The 16,068-nt window shown below is 34.6% G+C and overlaps 1 protein-coding gene across 1 annotated transcript; it reads right to left on the bottom strand.

The window, feature by feature from the left end:
• Positions 1-4,104: 4,104 nt before the first annotated feature.
• LOC136031006 (uncharacterized) lies at positions 4,105-15,650 on the bottom strand. The gene is made up of 2 exons (XM_065710169.1): positions 15,491-15,650; positions 4,105-5,372 (listed from the first exon to the last, which is right to left on the bottom strand). Exons 1-2 carry the CDS (start codon positions 15,594-15,596, stop codon positions 4,243-4,245), a joined length of 1,236 nt encoding a protein of 411 aa, XP_065566241.1. The 5' UTR covers positions 15,597-15,650; the 3' UTR covers positions 4,105-4,242.
• Positions 15,651-16,068: the final 418 nt, after the last annotated feature.

Raw genomic sequence — 16,068 nt, 5'->3', positions numbered from 1 at the left:
TTTTTTACTAATGAATGGCTTTGCCTTTCTGATTTTTTTTTTTACATTGTTTAGCCAATTTTTTAGTTGTCGTGCTATTTTCATGATTCTTTTTTAATTTTATGGTTTTGTGACTCCGAAATGCAAATTAGTCTTTTGGAGCTTGTGAAAGTCATTTTTTGAAATTAAATATCTTATCTTATTTTGTGCACGATTTGAAAGCATACTATGAGGATACGCAGACAAGGGTACGGACTTATGGTGAAGATTCTGAAAATTTCGCCATAGGAGTAAAAAAAGGAGATAGCTTATCGCTCATCCTTTTCAATAATGTAATTGACTGGATTATGGAAAGAGTTACCAGCACACACGAAGGAGTAACGGTCGAAAAAGGTGTTCAGATCACTAACTTAGACCATGCTGATGATATTTCCCTCGCTGAAGATGATCCACTGAAAGCCCAAATGATAATAGGCGAGGTTGCATACTATTCTGCAATGGTCAGATTAAAAATAAATCCATCAATGACCAAAGTGTTGGGTGCCCATTCCCAGAGTCCCCCTTCTACATCCTTAGATGGCAACAGCACAAAGCAAGTTAACGAATTTGTTTACCTTGAATCCCTTGTGGATTCAGAAGGAGAATCTAATTAAGAAATTGAAAGGCATATTCGCCTAGCCTCTGCCAGCTTTTCTCAGCTCAATAAATCACTATGGAAGTGTCGAAGCATGAACCTCACTACAAAATTAGAGTCAACGAGACGATCTTCAGAAGTACTCTTCTATATGGGTGTGAAACATGGGTTGTCAAAACTCAAAATGGTAGTAAGCTTGTTGTATTTCATCTCGACTGTCTTTGTCATATTCCACACTTTCAGTGCCATGAAGGAGTACCCAACAAGGAGATCCGTGACCGCTGTAAACAGCAGTACACAGTCTAGGAAATTGTAAAGAGAAGATGGTCCGTGCGGCTGGGCCATTGTCTACCCTGTCAAGACTACCGATACATCTTGAAGTCCGCTATTAAAGCACCACTGCTTGAAAATTGGAAACGTAGACCTGGAGGCCAGAAGAAAGATTGCTGGTTAATGATGAAAAAAACAGCGTAGAGCCACTCGGAGGCTTCTTCCTCTTCGGTCGGCTCTGGGACAGTGACTGACTGAACCATGTCGAGCCTGTCCCATGTGAGACATAACCGTGCCTCATGGAATGAAATTATGGATACCAGGAGAGGCGGCGTAGCGTCTAGTTCCTGTCAAAATTAAAGTAAGTAAGCACATTCTGTTGGCAGCTTGGCTGTCTTGTACCTTGCATTATGGTAGCCTGTCTCTACCCTTTGGATCTATGTATGTTTGCAGGCATAAAGAGGGTCTACAGCCAAAAAGAATTTCTCATAGAAATATTAGACCCTAGCATTTATATTTCAGGTGCTCACGGGCTTCAAAATTCCATCTATTTGTGCACTAATCAATGTCCAGACTTTTAGTGCCAAAGAAAGTTCTCGCAAGCAAACACTTGATTTCCTTTAGAAAAAGGTAAGATTATTTTGCTATTTAAAGAGCAAAGGGAATGGATACACCAACAAAACTTTTTGCGAGGGGGTGGGGGTGGTAGTTAAAATTGACAAAAAGTGCAATTATGCCGGGTCTCCCGTCAATGTAAGGGAGAACCCGCCCCCTCAATACAAATGGCATATATAATGCTTGCATGCTATTTACAGAAGATCATAGCAGTAAAATTTGGTAAGTGCTCTTTCAGAATGATAAAAGTAAACATTAAAGTAGAATAAAGTAACCTAAATCGAATTAGTTCTACAACCCGACATTATTATGAATTGGTTTTGTACACTGCTGTATGCAGCCAATTTAAAGTCTATCAAGAAAGTGAACCAATATAAGAAAAGACAATATTTAGTGCTGTTTTTTTATTATCATTATTTTTTATGAAAAATTATTGACACCAATTTTGTTTACTTATAATACTTTAAATTCAAACTTCAAGGGACATGAACAGGGAAAGACGAGACACAATCAAAAAAAGTGCAGACCATCTGAACAGTGACATAAAATAGTGAAAGTGCTACATGATCACATTAACAGTGACAGTTCAGGCCACATGAACAGTGAAAGTACCACATGAACAGATAAAGTGCAGAACACATGAACAGTGACATGAAACAGGGAAAGTGCCACATGACCATATGAACAGAGAAAGTGCAAAACATATGAGCAGTGATATAGAACAGTGAAAGTGTAACATGACCATATGAACAGAGAAAGTGTAACATGACCATATGAACAGAGAAAGTGCAAAACACATGAGCAGTGATATAGAACAGTGAAAGTGTAACATGACCACATGAACAGAGAAAATGCAGACAACATGCACATTGACATGAAACAGTGAAAGTGCCAAATGAACAGTGAAAGTGCAGGGACATGAACAGAGAAAGTGCAGACCATAGAAACAGAGGAAACCATAATGTACTTAGTCAGTTATTGCACTGGGCCCAAACTTGCTCCAAAACAAAAGAAATTATGTTAATGGTTTTTTCAGACTATGCTTTAAATCCTTTCACAGTAGCATAAATTAAGAATTTACGTTATGTAATCTTATTGAGCAAATTTTGTCAGTAACATAGACAGAGACAAGTAGACTTAAGCTCAGAGCAGGTTTCAGGGAAGTGGTACTTGCCCTTGGCACAGAAATTTTGGGGGCGCCAAATTTTCAATAAATAATTTTTGATTACAATCATTTTATATTTTTTGAATTTCTTTTTTCATTAAAATAAAGTTCAGGGTGCAATTAACAAGTTAAAATAATTAATAAATTATTAACTGATAAAATCAAATTACATTTAAATAATAAACTGCAAAATAACTAAACAAAATATTATTAACTAATTAATAAATTAAAAATAATTTTTGGATATATGAAAATTTCGCTATAATTTGGCCTGAAAATTTTGTAGGAGACAGGGGGGGGGCGCAAATCAAGATTTTGCCCAGGCACAAGGGACGCAAGAACGACTATTGCTCTAGTTTTATTTAGAACTTCATTCTATGTAAGCTTATGTTACATCATGACAAAGTCAATTGAGCAGCAACAAAATGAAATGTCTGCACAAGCAATTAACAAATTTTCCAATTAAGTTAATACACTTTTCCTTGATGGTCTATCATGCTGGATCAGAGCTTGCATCTCAATGTCCATTCCACTTTTTTAGTTCTTGAATAATTTGCTCATGGTCAATTTTGACAATGATTATGATAATTTTATGTGTTTTTACACAAGACCAAGATGAAAGAACTCATTTTGTCTGACTGGTTAACGTAACTTAATTTAATCACTTAATATAGAAATTTATGTAAGTAGTGTGAAAGCCACTTAAGTGTTTTTGACATTTGAATTTGATTTTCTATTGAATTGGAAGAGCAAAAGATTTTTTTCCGCCAGCAAACGATCAAAAGATTTTGGGTTTCAAAGTAGCTGAAAAAGTTTATCACAAAATCAATTTTGTAGCGTTTCTATCACAAACCCCTGAAGGTGATTTTGAACTACCTTCATGTGGTCAAATGTACATTTTAGATCCTTATGAAACTGTTGAAGAACACCTTATACGTCCTTTAAATTATTGAATCTCTCGTAACCTTATGGATCTCCTAGAAGAAATATTGTGAGACACAATCTAGTATGCCAAAGGTTACAAGAAAATGCAAGAATTGCAGGATGATTTAAATCAACCTGCTTCTTCGCTGGGACTTCACACAGCCTTGATTAGAAGACAAGTGACAATGAAAGCCACTTAAAGTGTTTTTGACATTTGAATTTGATTTTTCATTGAATTAGGAGAGCAAAAGATTTTTTTTCCGCCAGCAAATGAAGAAAAGATTTTTGCTGTTGACAAATGAGCATTTTATATGCAAGGATAGTGGGAAAGTACTTAGGAGTATTATAGGAGTTTCACTGTGTTTGTTAAAGTTTTTTATTCTTACATTTTTTCTTTTTCATTTGTCTTCATCCTTCAGTACATTACATTCGATGGGCAAAACATCTCTCCCTACACCCCAAAATTAAATACTCAAATACATATACAATTTATATACTGAAGTACAACCCATAAGGATATTTTTCACAAAACTATTTAATGACAACAAAAAAACTAATAATAATAGAAATCTCTATAAAATTTCATCAGGCAGGGAAAGAGAAACCAAAATTAGTTGAAAACTTCAGACCCACAACTGTTACTTAAACTGATACCTCAGTTGTCATCAAACGACAAATCTACATGTTCAGTAAAGAAATTATCTTTACCGTGACTATTGTCTTCACTTTCATCATCTGATGGATCCCTCTTAATTTTTGATTTCACAATTTCACTTAACACAACATCATCCATGAGGTCATCATCAGCATCATCATTACATTTGATTTTCCTTTTACGTAATTGTTGAGTTGGTTTTCCTATTTTTTCTAGAACAATACCTCTTTTCATTAGCCCTTTGACACCTCCTGAAGAGACCTCCCCAACTTTTTTCTTTCTCAAATTCGGCTGACTTTGCCTCATTAATCTGACACTAAAGCACCCATACTCTTTTTCCAGATTTTTTATCTTATCAGCCTGTATGGTGATGGTTTCCCTTAAGCTAGATACTTCTGCTTTTAACACTTTTTTATTCTCTTTTAAGTTTTGAATTTCAAGTTTCAGCTGAATTGAGTTTTTCTTTTCATTTTCAAGTTCATACATTTTTCTCTCATCAAATTTAAGATCTTTTGCTTCTTTCTGTTTACACTTAGCAAATTCTTTTTGCAATTCACCAAGTTCAACTAGCTTCAGGGCGAATTTCTGCTCAAGCTCAGCCACTTTCATTCTCTCTTCCATCAATTGTTTTTTCAACATTTTGATGTTGACATTCAGAACATGCTCAGTTTTACAAGGCTTTGTTATAGCTCCTTCAAAAGTTTTTATTCTTTCTCTCAACATGCCCAACTCGCACACCATCTGTGAGTTTTCTGTTGACAGCTGCCTATTTGCTTCTATGTACCTGGAAGCAGCAGAATTTAACTCTCGTATTCTGGCATCTTTACCTCGACAACACTGACATAAGTTGCAATTCTCCTGTGACTCGTTTAAAATCAAATTCCCTTCAGTATGAGATGGTATATCCCTTTCATCAGCAACTGGAACTGGGAAAATAGTGGGACAAAAGTCATTGTGCTCAGGAAAAGCTGATGGTTTTTGTTCATGGAAATGTAACCCACAGACTTTTGATGAGGGGAGGTAGCGCCAATCTAGATAAATGGATTTGATTCTTGTAATCCAAGCATTCTTCCTTGCTGGGTTGGATGGAAAGTCAAAAAGTTCGTAATAGGTACTGCCATTCCTGTTACCTGAAAAAGAGAGATTTTTGTAAGTCCCGCTAAGACCTTGGCTTCATTTACTTTTTTCAGATAAAACTCATCAAGGGACGTCAAAATGAATAGAACAGTCAGGGTGCACCAGGATATGGGGAATCTTGCCTCAAACCAATAAAGGCATGCACTGATGGGTTGATTTCAAATGAGAAATAAATTTCAAATGAGAAATGCAAATGACATCATGGGTTGCAAGAATAAAAAGCCAGATCAATAATAAGCTTCACAAAAAAAGGGAAGAGATACTGCCAGCTTGCCTTAAAAAGGACTAGGTGTGGAGGTAGAGATCTTAACTTATTCTTAAATTTTAATTTTCCAACAATTTATAAACTCTGTAAAATATATTTTCTACTTATGAGTACTCAAAGGAAAAATTATAAGGGATAAAGGGAGCAAGGGCTACAAAAAACATAGTTTTTAGCTAGATTTGAATGGGAATATTTTGCATTTTCTTATTTTGTGTGTTTTGTTTCAACGTCTTTTGTTTTCCGGGGGGGGGGGGCACCACCGTCCCCCTTACCAGTGTTCCCAGATATACTGCCTAATGGAAAGAATCCGATTGTAGGACTTTCGGCTACATTGGAAAGTAGTTGAGTTGTTCGAGGGGGGGGGGCTTTGGGGGATGGATCTAAAGCCTAAATTATTCTAAGAAGTTCTTAGGAATAGAGAGGGCCTAAGATGAGGATAAAGAAGAAATGTGCATTTCAAACAGTTTTTTTTTTAAATTGGCATAACCATCCCAATGGAAGCAACCACAAATATTTTGCAGAAGGCAGAAATTTTTATTGTTTCTTAACCTTCGCCTCTTAGTGGGGGGGGGGAGGCAGTGCATAAAGAACAGTTATTCTGTATTTCTTTTTCCATTTACGTTATTGACTAATGTTTCCCAAGCAAACCATTTTTTAAAAGTAGGCTAGGTCATTCCAGAGGTACCCATCCAATGTACAATCATGTTACCTATATTACTTTATCCATTTGCAAGACCGCCCAAATTAGTAACTAGCACCATGATTTTAGATATCTTCAATTTTTTTAGGTACCAGAATCAGTAAGGTTATTATTCCGACACTAGACCTATTGAGGCCTGACTCGGGTACCAAAGACGTGTACTTTTGTTTTACTGGAAGAAAAGCTGGAAAAGTTTTAATTTAAAGCAAAAGTTAAAAGTCATTGTGTCCTTATCCATTCCTGAACAAAACACTGAATTTGCAAAAAAGGAAAACAGATGCATTTCGGAAATTGATATTTTTGATAACATTTGTTGTGTTTTATATTATAATTGTAATATGCAAATATATAATTCATAAATGTTACAATTCACATTCTATTAACCTAACGCACTGCAATTTACATAAGTTAAACCTTTGGCTATATTTGAGAGAGTAAATTTCTTTTTCAATAAATAATATTAAGCATCTTTCAAAAGTCGTGGAAATAAACTGTGAGTTGATAAAACCAGCCCTTTTAACAAATAACATACATTTAATAAATATATACCAACATTACCAGACCAGACTTAATAAATATATACCAGACCTTATACCCAACGCCTTTCTTGGGAGAAGGAAAGGATTGTACTCCTTTCCTTTTTTTTGAAGCTTTCAAGATTGTATAGAAGACATTTCCTGTCCAGAACAGAAAGTGGATTTTCAAGTAAAAATTCTTTCCTTAATTCTGATTCTACTTTACTTTGACTCTTAAGTTTTGAAAGCACAATTTCAACGACTGAGCAGCTTTTAAACCATATGGAGATTTTTTTCTTTATAAATTCAATACATTCTTTCAAAACTTTTAAAACCTTTGAAAGAAAAATTTATAAAAGCAGATTTCTAAATGAAGGAGTTTTGCTATCTTGGAGGGCTGTTGAGTTCAGTCAATGAAAGTTTTAAATGGGTACTTAACTAATTTACATCCTGCAAAGGTTTTGGTAAGTTCCAATCTCTAGTCTTTCCCTATTTCTAAGGCTAAAAAATACCGCATACAAGACAAGTCTACTACCTCTCTGAACTTTTGCACACAAAAAAAAAACTCATAACTTAGACAAAATTTTTTTTTAGAGAACTTAGACAAAAGAATCTTGTTCGAGTCTATCTTTATTTGACTCTAGATTTAGAAAACCAAGTAGAGTCGACTCTCGCTAGTTCAAATTCATGGGACTACGATTTTTCCTTGAGTTACGTATAGTTGAACCTATGCATAGTTCGAATTGTAGAGGTCGTTCTTCATAGAATTAAAAAGGTAACAAGTTATAGAGATAAACCGAATGTAAATTCTCCCTAGACTTAAAAAAGTAACAAGTTATAGAGATAAACTGAATGTAAATTCTCCCTAGACTTAAAAAAGTAACAAGTTATAGAGATAAATCAAATGTAAATCCTTCATTGACTTAAAAAGGTAACAGGTTATAGAGATAACCTGTTAGTAAAAAATTAAACTATTAACAGCATGTACTTGAATTAGAAAAATCCTAAGTTAACCATGCTCTTGATCAATAACATAACAAATACACAAACTGTCAATGTTTTTACAATACATAGTTTGCGAAATATGCACAGTTCAAGTTATAGAGGTCGTTCTTCATAGACTTAAAAAGGTAACAGGTTATAGAGATAAACCAATGTAAATTCGAGTTACAGAGCTACGAAATCACTAAATTTACTCCCTACAGCCACTAAAAAGTTAGGAATAACTTTATTAGACTTTACTTTCACATGTCAAGATCTTATAAAGGGGTTTAATTAGTTTTCTTAAAATTGCTATGTATTCCCCCCTTTTCAAAAATTTGATTTATAATCTTCAGTAATTTACTTCTTACTTCACAAACACCATATTTAAACAAGAGCTAAGAGCTCAGATGGCACTTATGACGAGGTCAGAAGAGCCAAGAGCTCATATGGTATGAGCTCTAGCAAAATTCTAAGAATCAATACATTAATTTAAAAGAAAAATGAAATTTGATGTTTGGAAGGATATTGTGTTTTAGAGTTCTTAATTTAAATTCTCACCAGATCTGGTGACGTTGGGGGGATTTGGGGGGGGGGGTTAAATCTTGGAAAATGCTTAGAATGGAGGGATCAGGATGAAACTTGGTGGGAAAAATGATTGGATCTTAATGAAATTTGAAGTTTGGAAGGATATCGTGTCTCAGATATTTTATTTTAAATCCCGAATGGATATGGTGACATTTGGGGGAATTGAGGGGGGAACCTAAAATCTTGGAAAACGCTTATAATTGAGGGATTGAGATGAATCTTGGTGGGAAAAATAAGCACAAGTCCTAGATACGTGATTAACATAACCAGAACAGATCCGCTCTTTTTGGGGGAGTTGGAGGGGAGGGCTAGTTATGAAAAAATGGTGTATTTTTAACATAAGAAGGAGTGATGGGATCTTAATGAAATTGGATTTTTGGAAGGATATCCTGTCTCAGGGCTCTTATTTTAAATCCTGACCAGATCCAGTTACATTGGAGGGAGTTTGGGGAGGGACCTAAAATCTTGGAAAACGCTTAGTGTGGAGGGATTGGGATGAAACTTGGTGGTAAAAATAACCATAAGTCCTAGATACGTGATTGAAATAACAGGAATGGATCTGCTCTCTTTGGGGGAGTTGGGGAAGGAGGGTTAATTCTGAAAAATTAAAAAAAATAGATATTTTTAACTTACCAAGGAGTGATTGGATCTTAATGAAACTTGAGGTTTAGAAGAATATCATGTCTCAGAGTTCTTATTTTAAATCCCGAGCGGATCCGGTGAAGGGGAAGTTGGGGGGGAACCTAAAATCTTGGGAAACGCTTAGAGTGGAGGGATCGGGGTGAAACTTGGTGGGAAAAATAAGCAGAAGTCCTAGATACAGGATTGACATAACTGGAACGGAGCTGCTCTCTTTGGGGGAGTTGGGGGGGGGGGGTTAATTCTAAAAAATAGAAAAAATGAGGTATTTTTGACTTACAAAAGAGTGATCGTAATGTAATGAAATTTCATATTTAGAAGGACCTCGAAACTCAGATCTCTTATTTTAAATCCTGACGGATCCAGTGTCATTAGGGGTGGGGGATTGGAAATCTTGGAAAACGCTTAAAGCAGAGAGATCAGGATGAAACTTGGTGGAAAGAATAAGCACTAGTCCAAGATAGGTGACTGACATAACCGGACCGGATCCGCTCTCTTTGGTGGAGTAGGGGGGGGAGTAACTCTGAAAAATTAGAAAAAATGAGGTATTTTTAACTTATGAACAGGTGGTCAGATCTTAATGAAATTTGATATCTAGAAGGATCTTGTGCTTTAGAACTCTAATTTTTAAATCTCGACCAGATACGGTGACATTGAAGGGAGTTGGAGGGAAAAACCAGAATTCTTGAAAAACGTGAAAATCAAGGTATTTTACGAATTGGTGATCAGATCTTAATGAAACTTGATATATAAAAGAATCTTATGTCTTAGATACCCCATTTTCAATTTGAATCGGATCCGAGGACATAGAGGGTTGGAGGGGGAAACAGAAATCTTGGAAACTGGAAATCTTGGAAAACCCTTAGAGTGGAGAGATTGGGATGAAACTTAATGGGAAGAATAAGCACAAGTTATAGATACAAGATTGACATAATTGGTATGAATCTGTTCTCTTTGAGGGAGCTGGGGGATGTTAATTTGGAAAAATCAGAAAAATTGAGGTATTTTTAACTTAAGAGTGGGTGACTGGATCTTAATGAAATTTGATTTTTAGAAGGAACTCGATGTCTCAGAGCTCTTATTTCAAATCCCGACAGATCTTTTGACATTGGAGGGAGTTGGATGGGGAAACCGGAAATCGATATGTGATTGACGTAACCGGACTGGATCTGCTCTCTTTGGTGGAGTTAGGTGGTGGGGTTCAGTGCTTTGGCGAGTTTGGTGCTTCTGGACGTGCTAGGATGATGAAAATTGGTATGCGTGTCAAGAGAGCTTCATAAATTGACTTGATAAAGTCGTTTTCCCTGATTCGACCATCTGGGGGGCTGAAGGGAGAGGAATAATTAGAAAAAATGAGGTGGTTTTAACTTACAAGTGGGTAATTGGATCTTAATGAATTTTGATATTTAGAAGCACCTTGTGACTCAGAGCTCTTATTTTAAATCCCGACCAGCATTAAGCCTCTGATTTTTCTTTGAAATTAATGTATTGATTCTTAGAATTTTGCTAGAGCTCATACCATATGAGCTCTTCCGACCTCGTCATAAGTGCCATATGAGCTCTTAGCTCTTGTTTAAATATGGTGTTTGTGAAGTAAGAAGTAAATTACTGAAGATTATAAATCAAATTTTTGAAAAGGGGGGAATACATTGCAATTTTAAGAAAACTAATTAAACCCCTTTATAAGATCTTGACATGTGAAAGTAAAGTCCAACTGCCCAAAAAACTTGACATATTTAGATATGTCAAGTTTATAATACACTAATAAAGTTATTCCTAACTTTTTAGTGGCTGTAGGGAGTAAATTTAGTGATTTTGTAACTCGAATTTACATCGGTTTATCTCTATAACCTGTTACCTTTTTAAGTCTATGAAGAACAACCTCTATAACTTGAACTATGCATATTTCTCAAATTATGTATTGTAAAAACATTGACAGTTTGTGTATTTGTTATGTTATTGATCAAGAACATGGTTAACTTAGGATTTTTCTAATTCAAGTACATGCTGTTAATAGTTTAATTTTTACTAACAGGTTATCTCTATAACCTGTTACCTTTTTAAGTCTATGAAGAATTTACATTTGGTTTATCTCTATAACTTGTTACTTTTTTAAGTCTAGGAAGAATTTAAATTTGGTTTATCTCTATAACTTGTTACCTTTTTAATTCTATGAAAAACGACCTCTACAATTCAAACTATGCAATTAGAGGGAAGACACAATGGCAAGAATTGTGTTTGAAATAGTTACTGATTACAGAACTACAAGGTAGATTTGTTTTATTATTATAGTGTTTCTTTCAGAAGAGCCAGGATAACCAAATTTCATTTTTTAATTTGAGATATAATGGACACATTATACTATTTCAGATAATTCGAAAACATGGTGAAAGCCCATAAATTCAAGTTGAGTAGACCCTTAAAACACAATTAACAGAAATTTTCAAATATTGTGATGTAAAAATTTTGTTATTAAAGCATTTCGCATTACATACAAGTAAAGTTATTGATATTTAGATAGCTTTTCTAGCCAAAATATGAATATACCACCCTATGTACATTTTAATGCTACTTCTATAGTTAGTAATAGCTAGCCTACACTCACATGTAATCCCCAGTCCCCCTCTCTAATAGAGCCATACATGTACTTAGGCTATATACAGAACTTTCTGACTTTGTTCATTTGATCAATTAATTCACACTGCCAAATGTAGCCAATCTATAAAAAAAATAACAGTTCTTTAAGCCTATGTGGCCATAAACTTGAGTCAGCACTAAAAGATGCATCAAGTGCTTCAAGCATTGAGCTAGAAAAGAACAAAAAAGCCATTGTCAGAATAAAAAAGCCATTGAGTAGTGTTCACCTTGTCCCTATGTCAGTAATGGAATCTTGTATATATTCAGTTTTATATATAGCCTAGCTTAGGGCTACATCTGGAACCTAATTTAAAAGAAAAAAGGGTATAACTTAAATAAAACAGTGGAAAAAAAACAATTCAAATAATATAAATAAAATAATATTTTATTTTTTGACTCCACATTTAGGACCTTTATCAACAGTGAAATTTTTTTATAAACAGTGAAAACACAGTATATAATGCACCCATTTTTTTCTCTATTAAATCCTGTAACTGGATAAGCAGTGTGGTCAAAGGATTGGCACATTGCTGGAGTAGTGGATATTATGAATGAATGAACTTTATTTCCCACAAAAAAACATAATGTCACTAGTAGAGTACAAAAAAATATCAAACAAAATTTGCAAAAATATATAGAAGGAGAACAGTGAATGGACTCTAATATCACAAAGCATCCTATGGTTAATTTTCTGTTAAACTCATATAAAAAATTTCTTGTCTTTTCTGAACAACCATGTATGGGTTTGGTATATTATATTGGTTGATAATAGCTGTGTTATGCTTCCAAGGAGGCAAGCACAAAACAGATTTAAAAAAACTGTTTTACAGAAACAAGAATGCACTGTGCATTTATTCTTATCAGATAGGAAAATCCAAAAAGGAGAGAACATCAACACATGACATGTATGAAGCTTTTGAAGATACAATCCTACTGTAAGCTTTTTAGACTTTACTATTAAAATCATCTATTAACAAAAGATGAGTTGATTTACCACTACAATCCACAGGTAGTCCAAGATTCATTATACTTGATAAAGAGTTGGTACTTATGTATTATATGAGAAACACTTGAGAAGTGAAGCTTAATCAATTCTAATGAATGTTAGGTTACACTTCTAAAGATGTTGCTTCTTGTAAGAGTACAAATTCATGGTGTGTCCATTGGTGCACTGTTTTGTCTTGGACAACAACTCCTTATCCTAGAATAATGTAATTGCCTGCTTTTCAGTCCTTGGCAAATCTCAATCCTTAATTTGAGCATCCATGATGAGACACTATATTCTATACATTACAAACTAACTGGTTATTGTCCCATCTGATCTTTGTAATCCAAATTCTTGCATGTTTCTTACATAATGTACAAGTACAAAAGATTTTATTGTCTTGTCATAAAGTTTTGCTGCTGGGACAGGAATACTTTCTTTACAATTGAAGACAATAAACTCTGTTTCAGTCTTGTTGAAAGACAGGCCAATTTTCTTATATGAGCTTTTCATCTCATAAAACTTTTCAAAACGGGAAAAAGAATTACTTAAATACAAAATATTGTCAGCATAGTTCAATTCAAAAGAGATCTACAAAATGAATGGTATCAACTGAGAGCAAAGGAACTCATGCGCCCTAGATTCTTTTTTTAGGGGGGGGGGGGTATGTTCATTGAAAAATTCCATTTTTAATATTTTGATTGAATAAATTGAAAAATAACAATTTTCACTAATTGATGCAATGGCATCAAACAGTGCAACTCTTTTTTGTTCAACATCACTTCCTTCAGAAAAGCTGTAACTCTACAGTGTTATCCTGTTAACTAGGAAAAATGACATGACATAAAATGGACAACAATTCAGATGTATATTATTTTGGGCTGTAACTTTGGGCGTACCACTAAGATGGTTGCCAACATGAATAAATTTCCATACAAAGAAAGACTACGTCGTTTGAAGCTGGCAACGCTGACATACCAACGGAAAAGGGGTGACATTATTTTAACCAAAAAAATCCTCTCTAAAAATACCCTTCCCGGTCTCTTTGCACAGCCCTTGCATTCTGGTACTAGAGGACATTCTTTGAATCTCTCCATGCAGCATTCCATGAGTAGACATAGAAGCCACTTCTTCAGCCAAAGAATCATCAATATGTGGAACCAGCTCTCTGAAGAAACAGTTTCTGCTACTTCAATTGACATGTTCAAGTCCCACCTTGATAGGGAATGGCTCTGCCAGGAGTTCCTTTACAATTGGGAAGCTGCAGAGTCCTCCACAAGAGTCTAATCTAACAGCCACAATCTACACCAAACGAATTCCTTTTTTTCTCATGGAGCATCACAAGGATGGATAATCCTTATATCACTCCAAGCTGCAATTTAAGGTAAATTAAAGAGGTGTAGTGAGAATAGCAACTATGATATTTGGAAATTATCTATGGGGGAATGAAATAGTACTACTTTTTTAATTGATTATAGTCTTGCCTTCTAAGTAATGAAGAAAGAAAATTTTCAGGTAGCCTATTCATTAATGATAAGGTTATAAACATAATTTTACTCAAGTTGCAAGAAAAATATGGATTAATACTATTTACCTCTTAATATTCTAATCAAATTTTGTAGAAACACATTAACATAAACAAAAACACATGTATTTGAGAATAGACATTTACTTTTTAAGCTTTAGTTATCTTTCTAAATATTGTACCTGAAAGTTTAGACAGTATTTGACCCTATTTTATCCTTAACAAATGTGATGAGAGGCTTTTTTCCTGTTTTACAGTGTTCTTTATTTAAAGTCATAAAACTGTAGAAGAGAGGTTTTTCTAAAGGAAATATCTTAATAAAATAAAAGTAGTAATGTTAGATTCCTTGTTTTAAGCTCTTTTTCAATATAAGTCATTGCTCTGACAAAGTAGGCTACCCTTTGCCTTCCTCTATGGAAACATGATAATCTGATTTTTAGACAGCCTAGGCCTATATAGGCTACCTCAAGCTAGGTAGGTATATATGGGATCTTCAGAGAAGGGAGGTGGTGCTTGGTGTGCGGAAATTATATACTTTCAATGTGTTTTCTGGTTCTAAATTTCAATGCACTTGATTCAATTTATAGGCTAGATACACAGACTGAATCAAGAGTGTTACATGGTAAAATACATGGGGACTATATAATTTAACTTATATGTTTGCATATTGTGGGGGCAGGGTTGGGGTAAAGTTCAGCAGAATTGTATTCAAAATGCACTAACTATAATTATTCTGCATAGGCCTATTATGAAGTAAGAATTGTTTTGTTAATATGTTTCCTTTTCAACTGCCTCAATTCTGGACTTATACCCTTTTATTTTATTAATATGTTTCCTTTAAAGCAGCCTCTCTCCTATAGTGTTACCTTTATGGCTATATCTGGCAGTAGCCTATTAGGGGGCATAGGGCATTATTGTCATGGTTGCCTAGCAGTCAGTATACCTAGGCATTGATTCAGAATCAAATGGCACTACTGTTTGGTCTTATTATTTTTTTCTTCATAATATTCCATAAGACTAAATGTTACCTAGGGCTAAGCTAATTGTGCAGGGTCACTTTCACTCTTCTATGCCTACCTATTCCCCTAACTGAGGTCTGACTATTAATTATATCAAGAAAATTGTTGCTAGATGGTTAGATGCAAGAGGCCTGATCGTCAATGATAATTCTTTAAATAATTTCCATGTGAATTGTATGCAGCAGCTTGATAAATCAGGTGAGAAAAATAATGAGTAAAACAACTGGTTGCATTAAAAAAAAACCTTACAGCCATACCTGTAGGACATCCAGGGATGCAACACCTGGAAGAAATATCAGTTAGATATCTTTCAGCAGCGATCTTTGACCTGTTGGCCATGGTTATGGTTTGTAAATTAGACATTTTTCAAAGATTTTGCTAATTTCTTCTTTGATTCAAAACATACGTCATTGCCAAATATAAAGCTTTCATTTCTCAAGAAATAGATGGCTATGTTGCGCGGTCATCACGAATTCAACACCCAGGAATGAGCCAAATCACAAATTCAATACACGAATAAATAAATATTTTTATAAAAATGTCCGTCAAATTTCTTAGGGGAAATTTTTCTCAAAAGAAACATGTAGTTTAGATTCTAAGCTGTTTCATTTACTTTGTGGGTGGATTTCTATCACAGGTAGACCTAAGAAATTCCAACTTTGACTTTCATTGGCAACTTTCAAGCCTCCAGTATATTTTTCCTTAGGCACTTCGTCGGAAAGGGGTGATCTTAAATATTTCAAGAGAGACCGATTCCATCAGCTATCAAAGTTTACAGTTTCCTTTAAAACATGTGATTAGAAAGCAGTCAGCTCCCTCCTGCAGCCTTCTTTCC

The sequence above is a fragment of the Artemia franciscana genome, chromosome 9, assembly GCF_032884065.1.
Source record: "Artemia franciscana chromosome 9, ASM3288406v1, whole genome shotgun sequence".
NCBI classification, from domain to species: domain Eukaryota; kingdom Metazoa; phylum Arthropoda; class Branchiopoda; order Anostraca; family Artemiidae; genus Artemia; species Artemia franciscana.
This window is presented reverse-complemented; position numbering and strand designations above follow the sequence as displayed.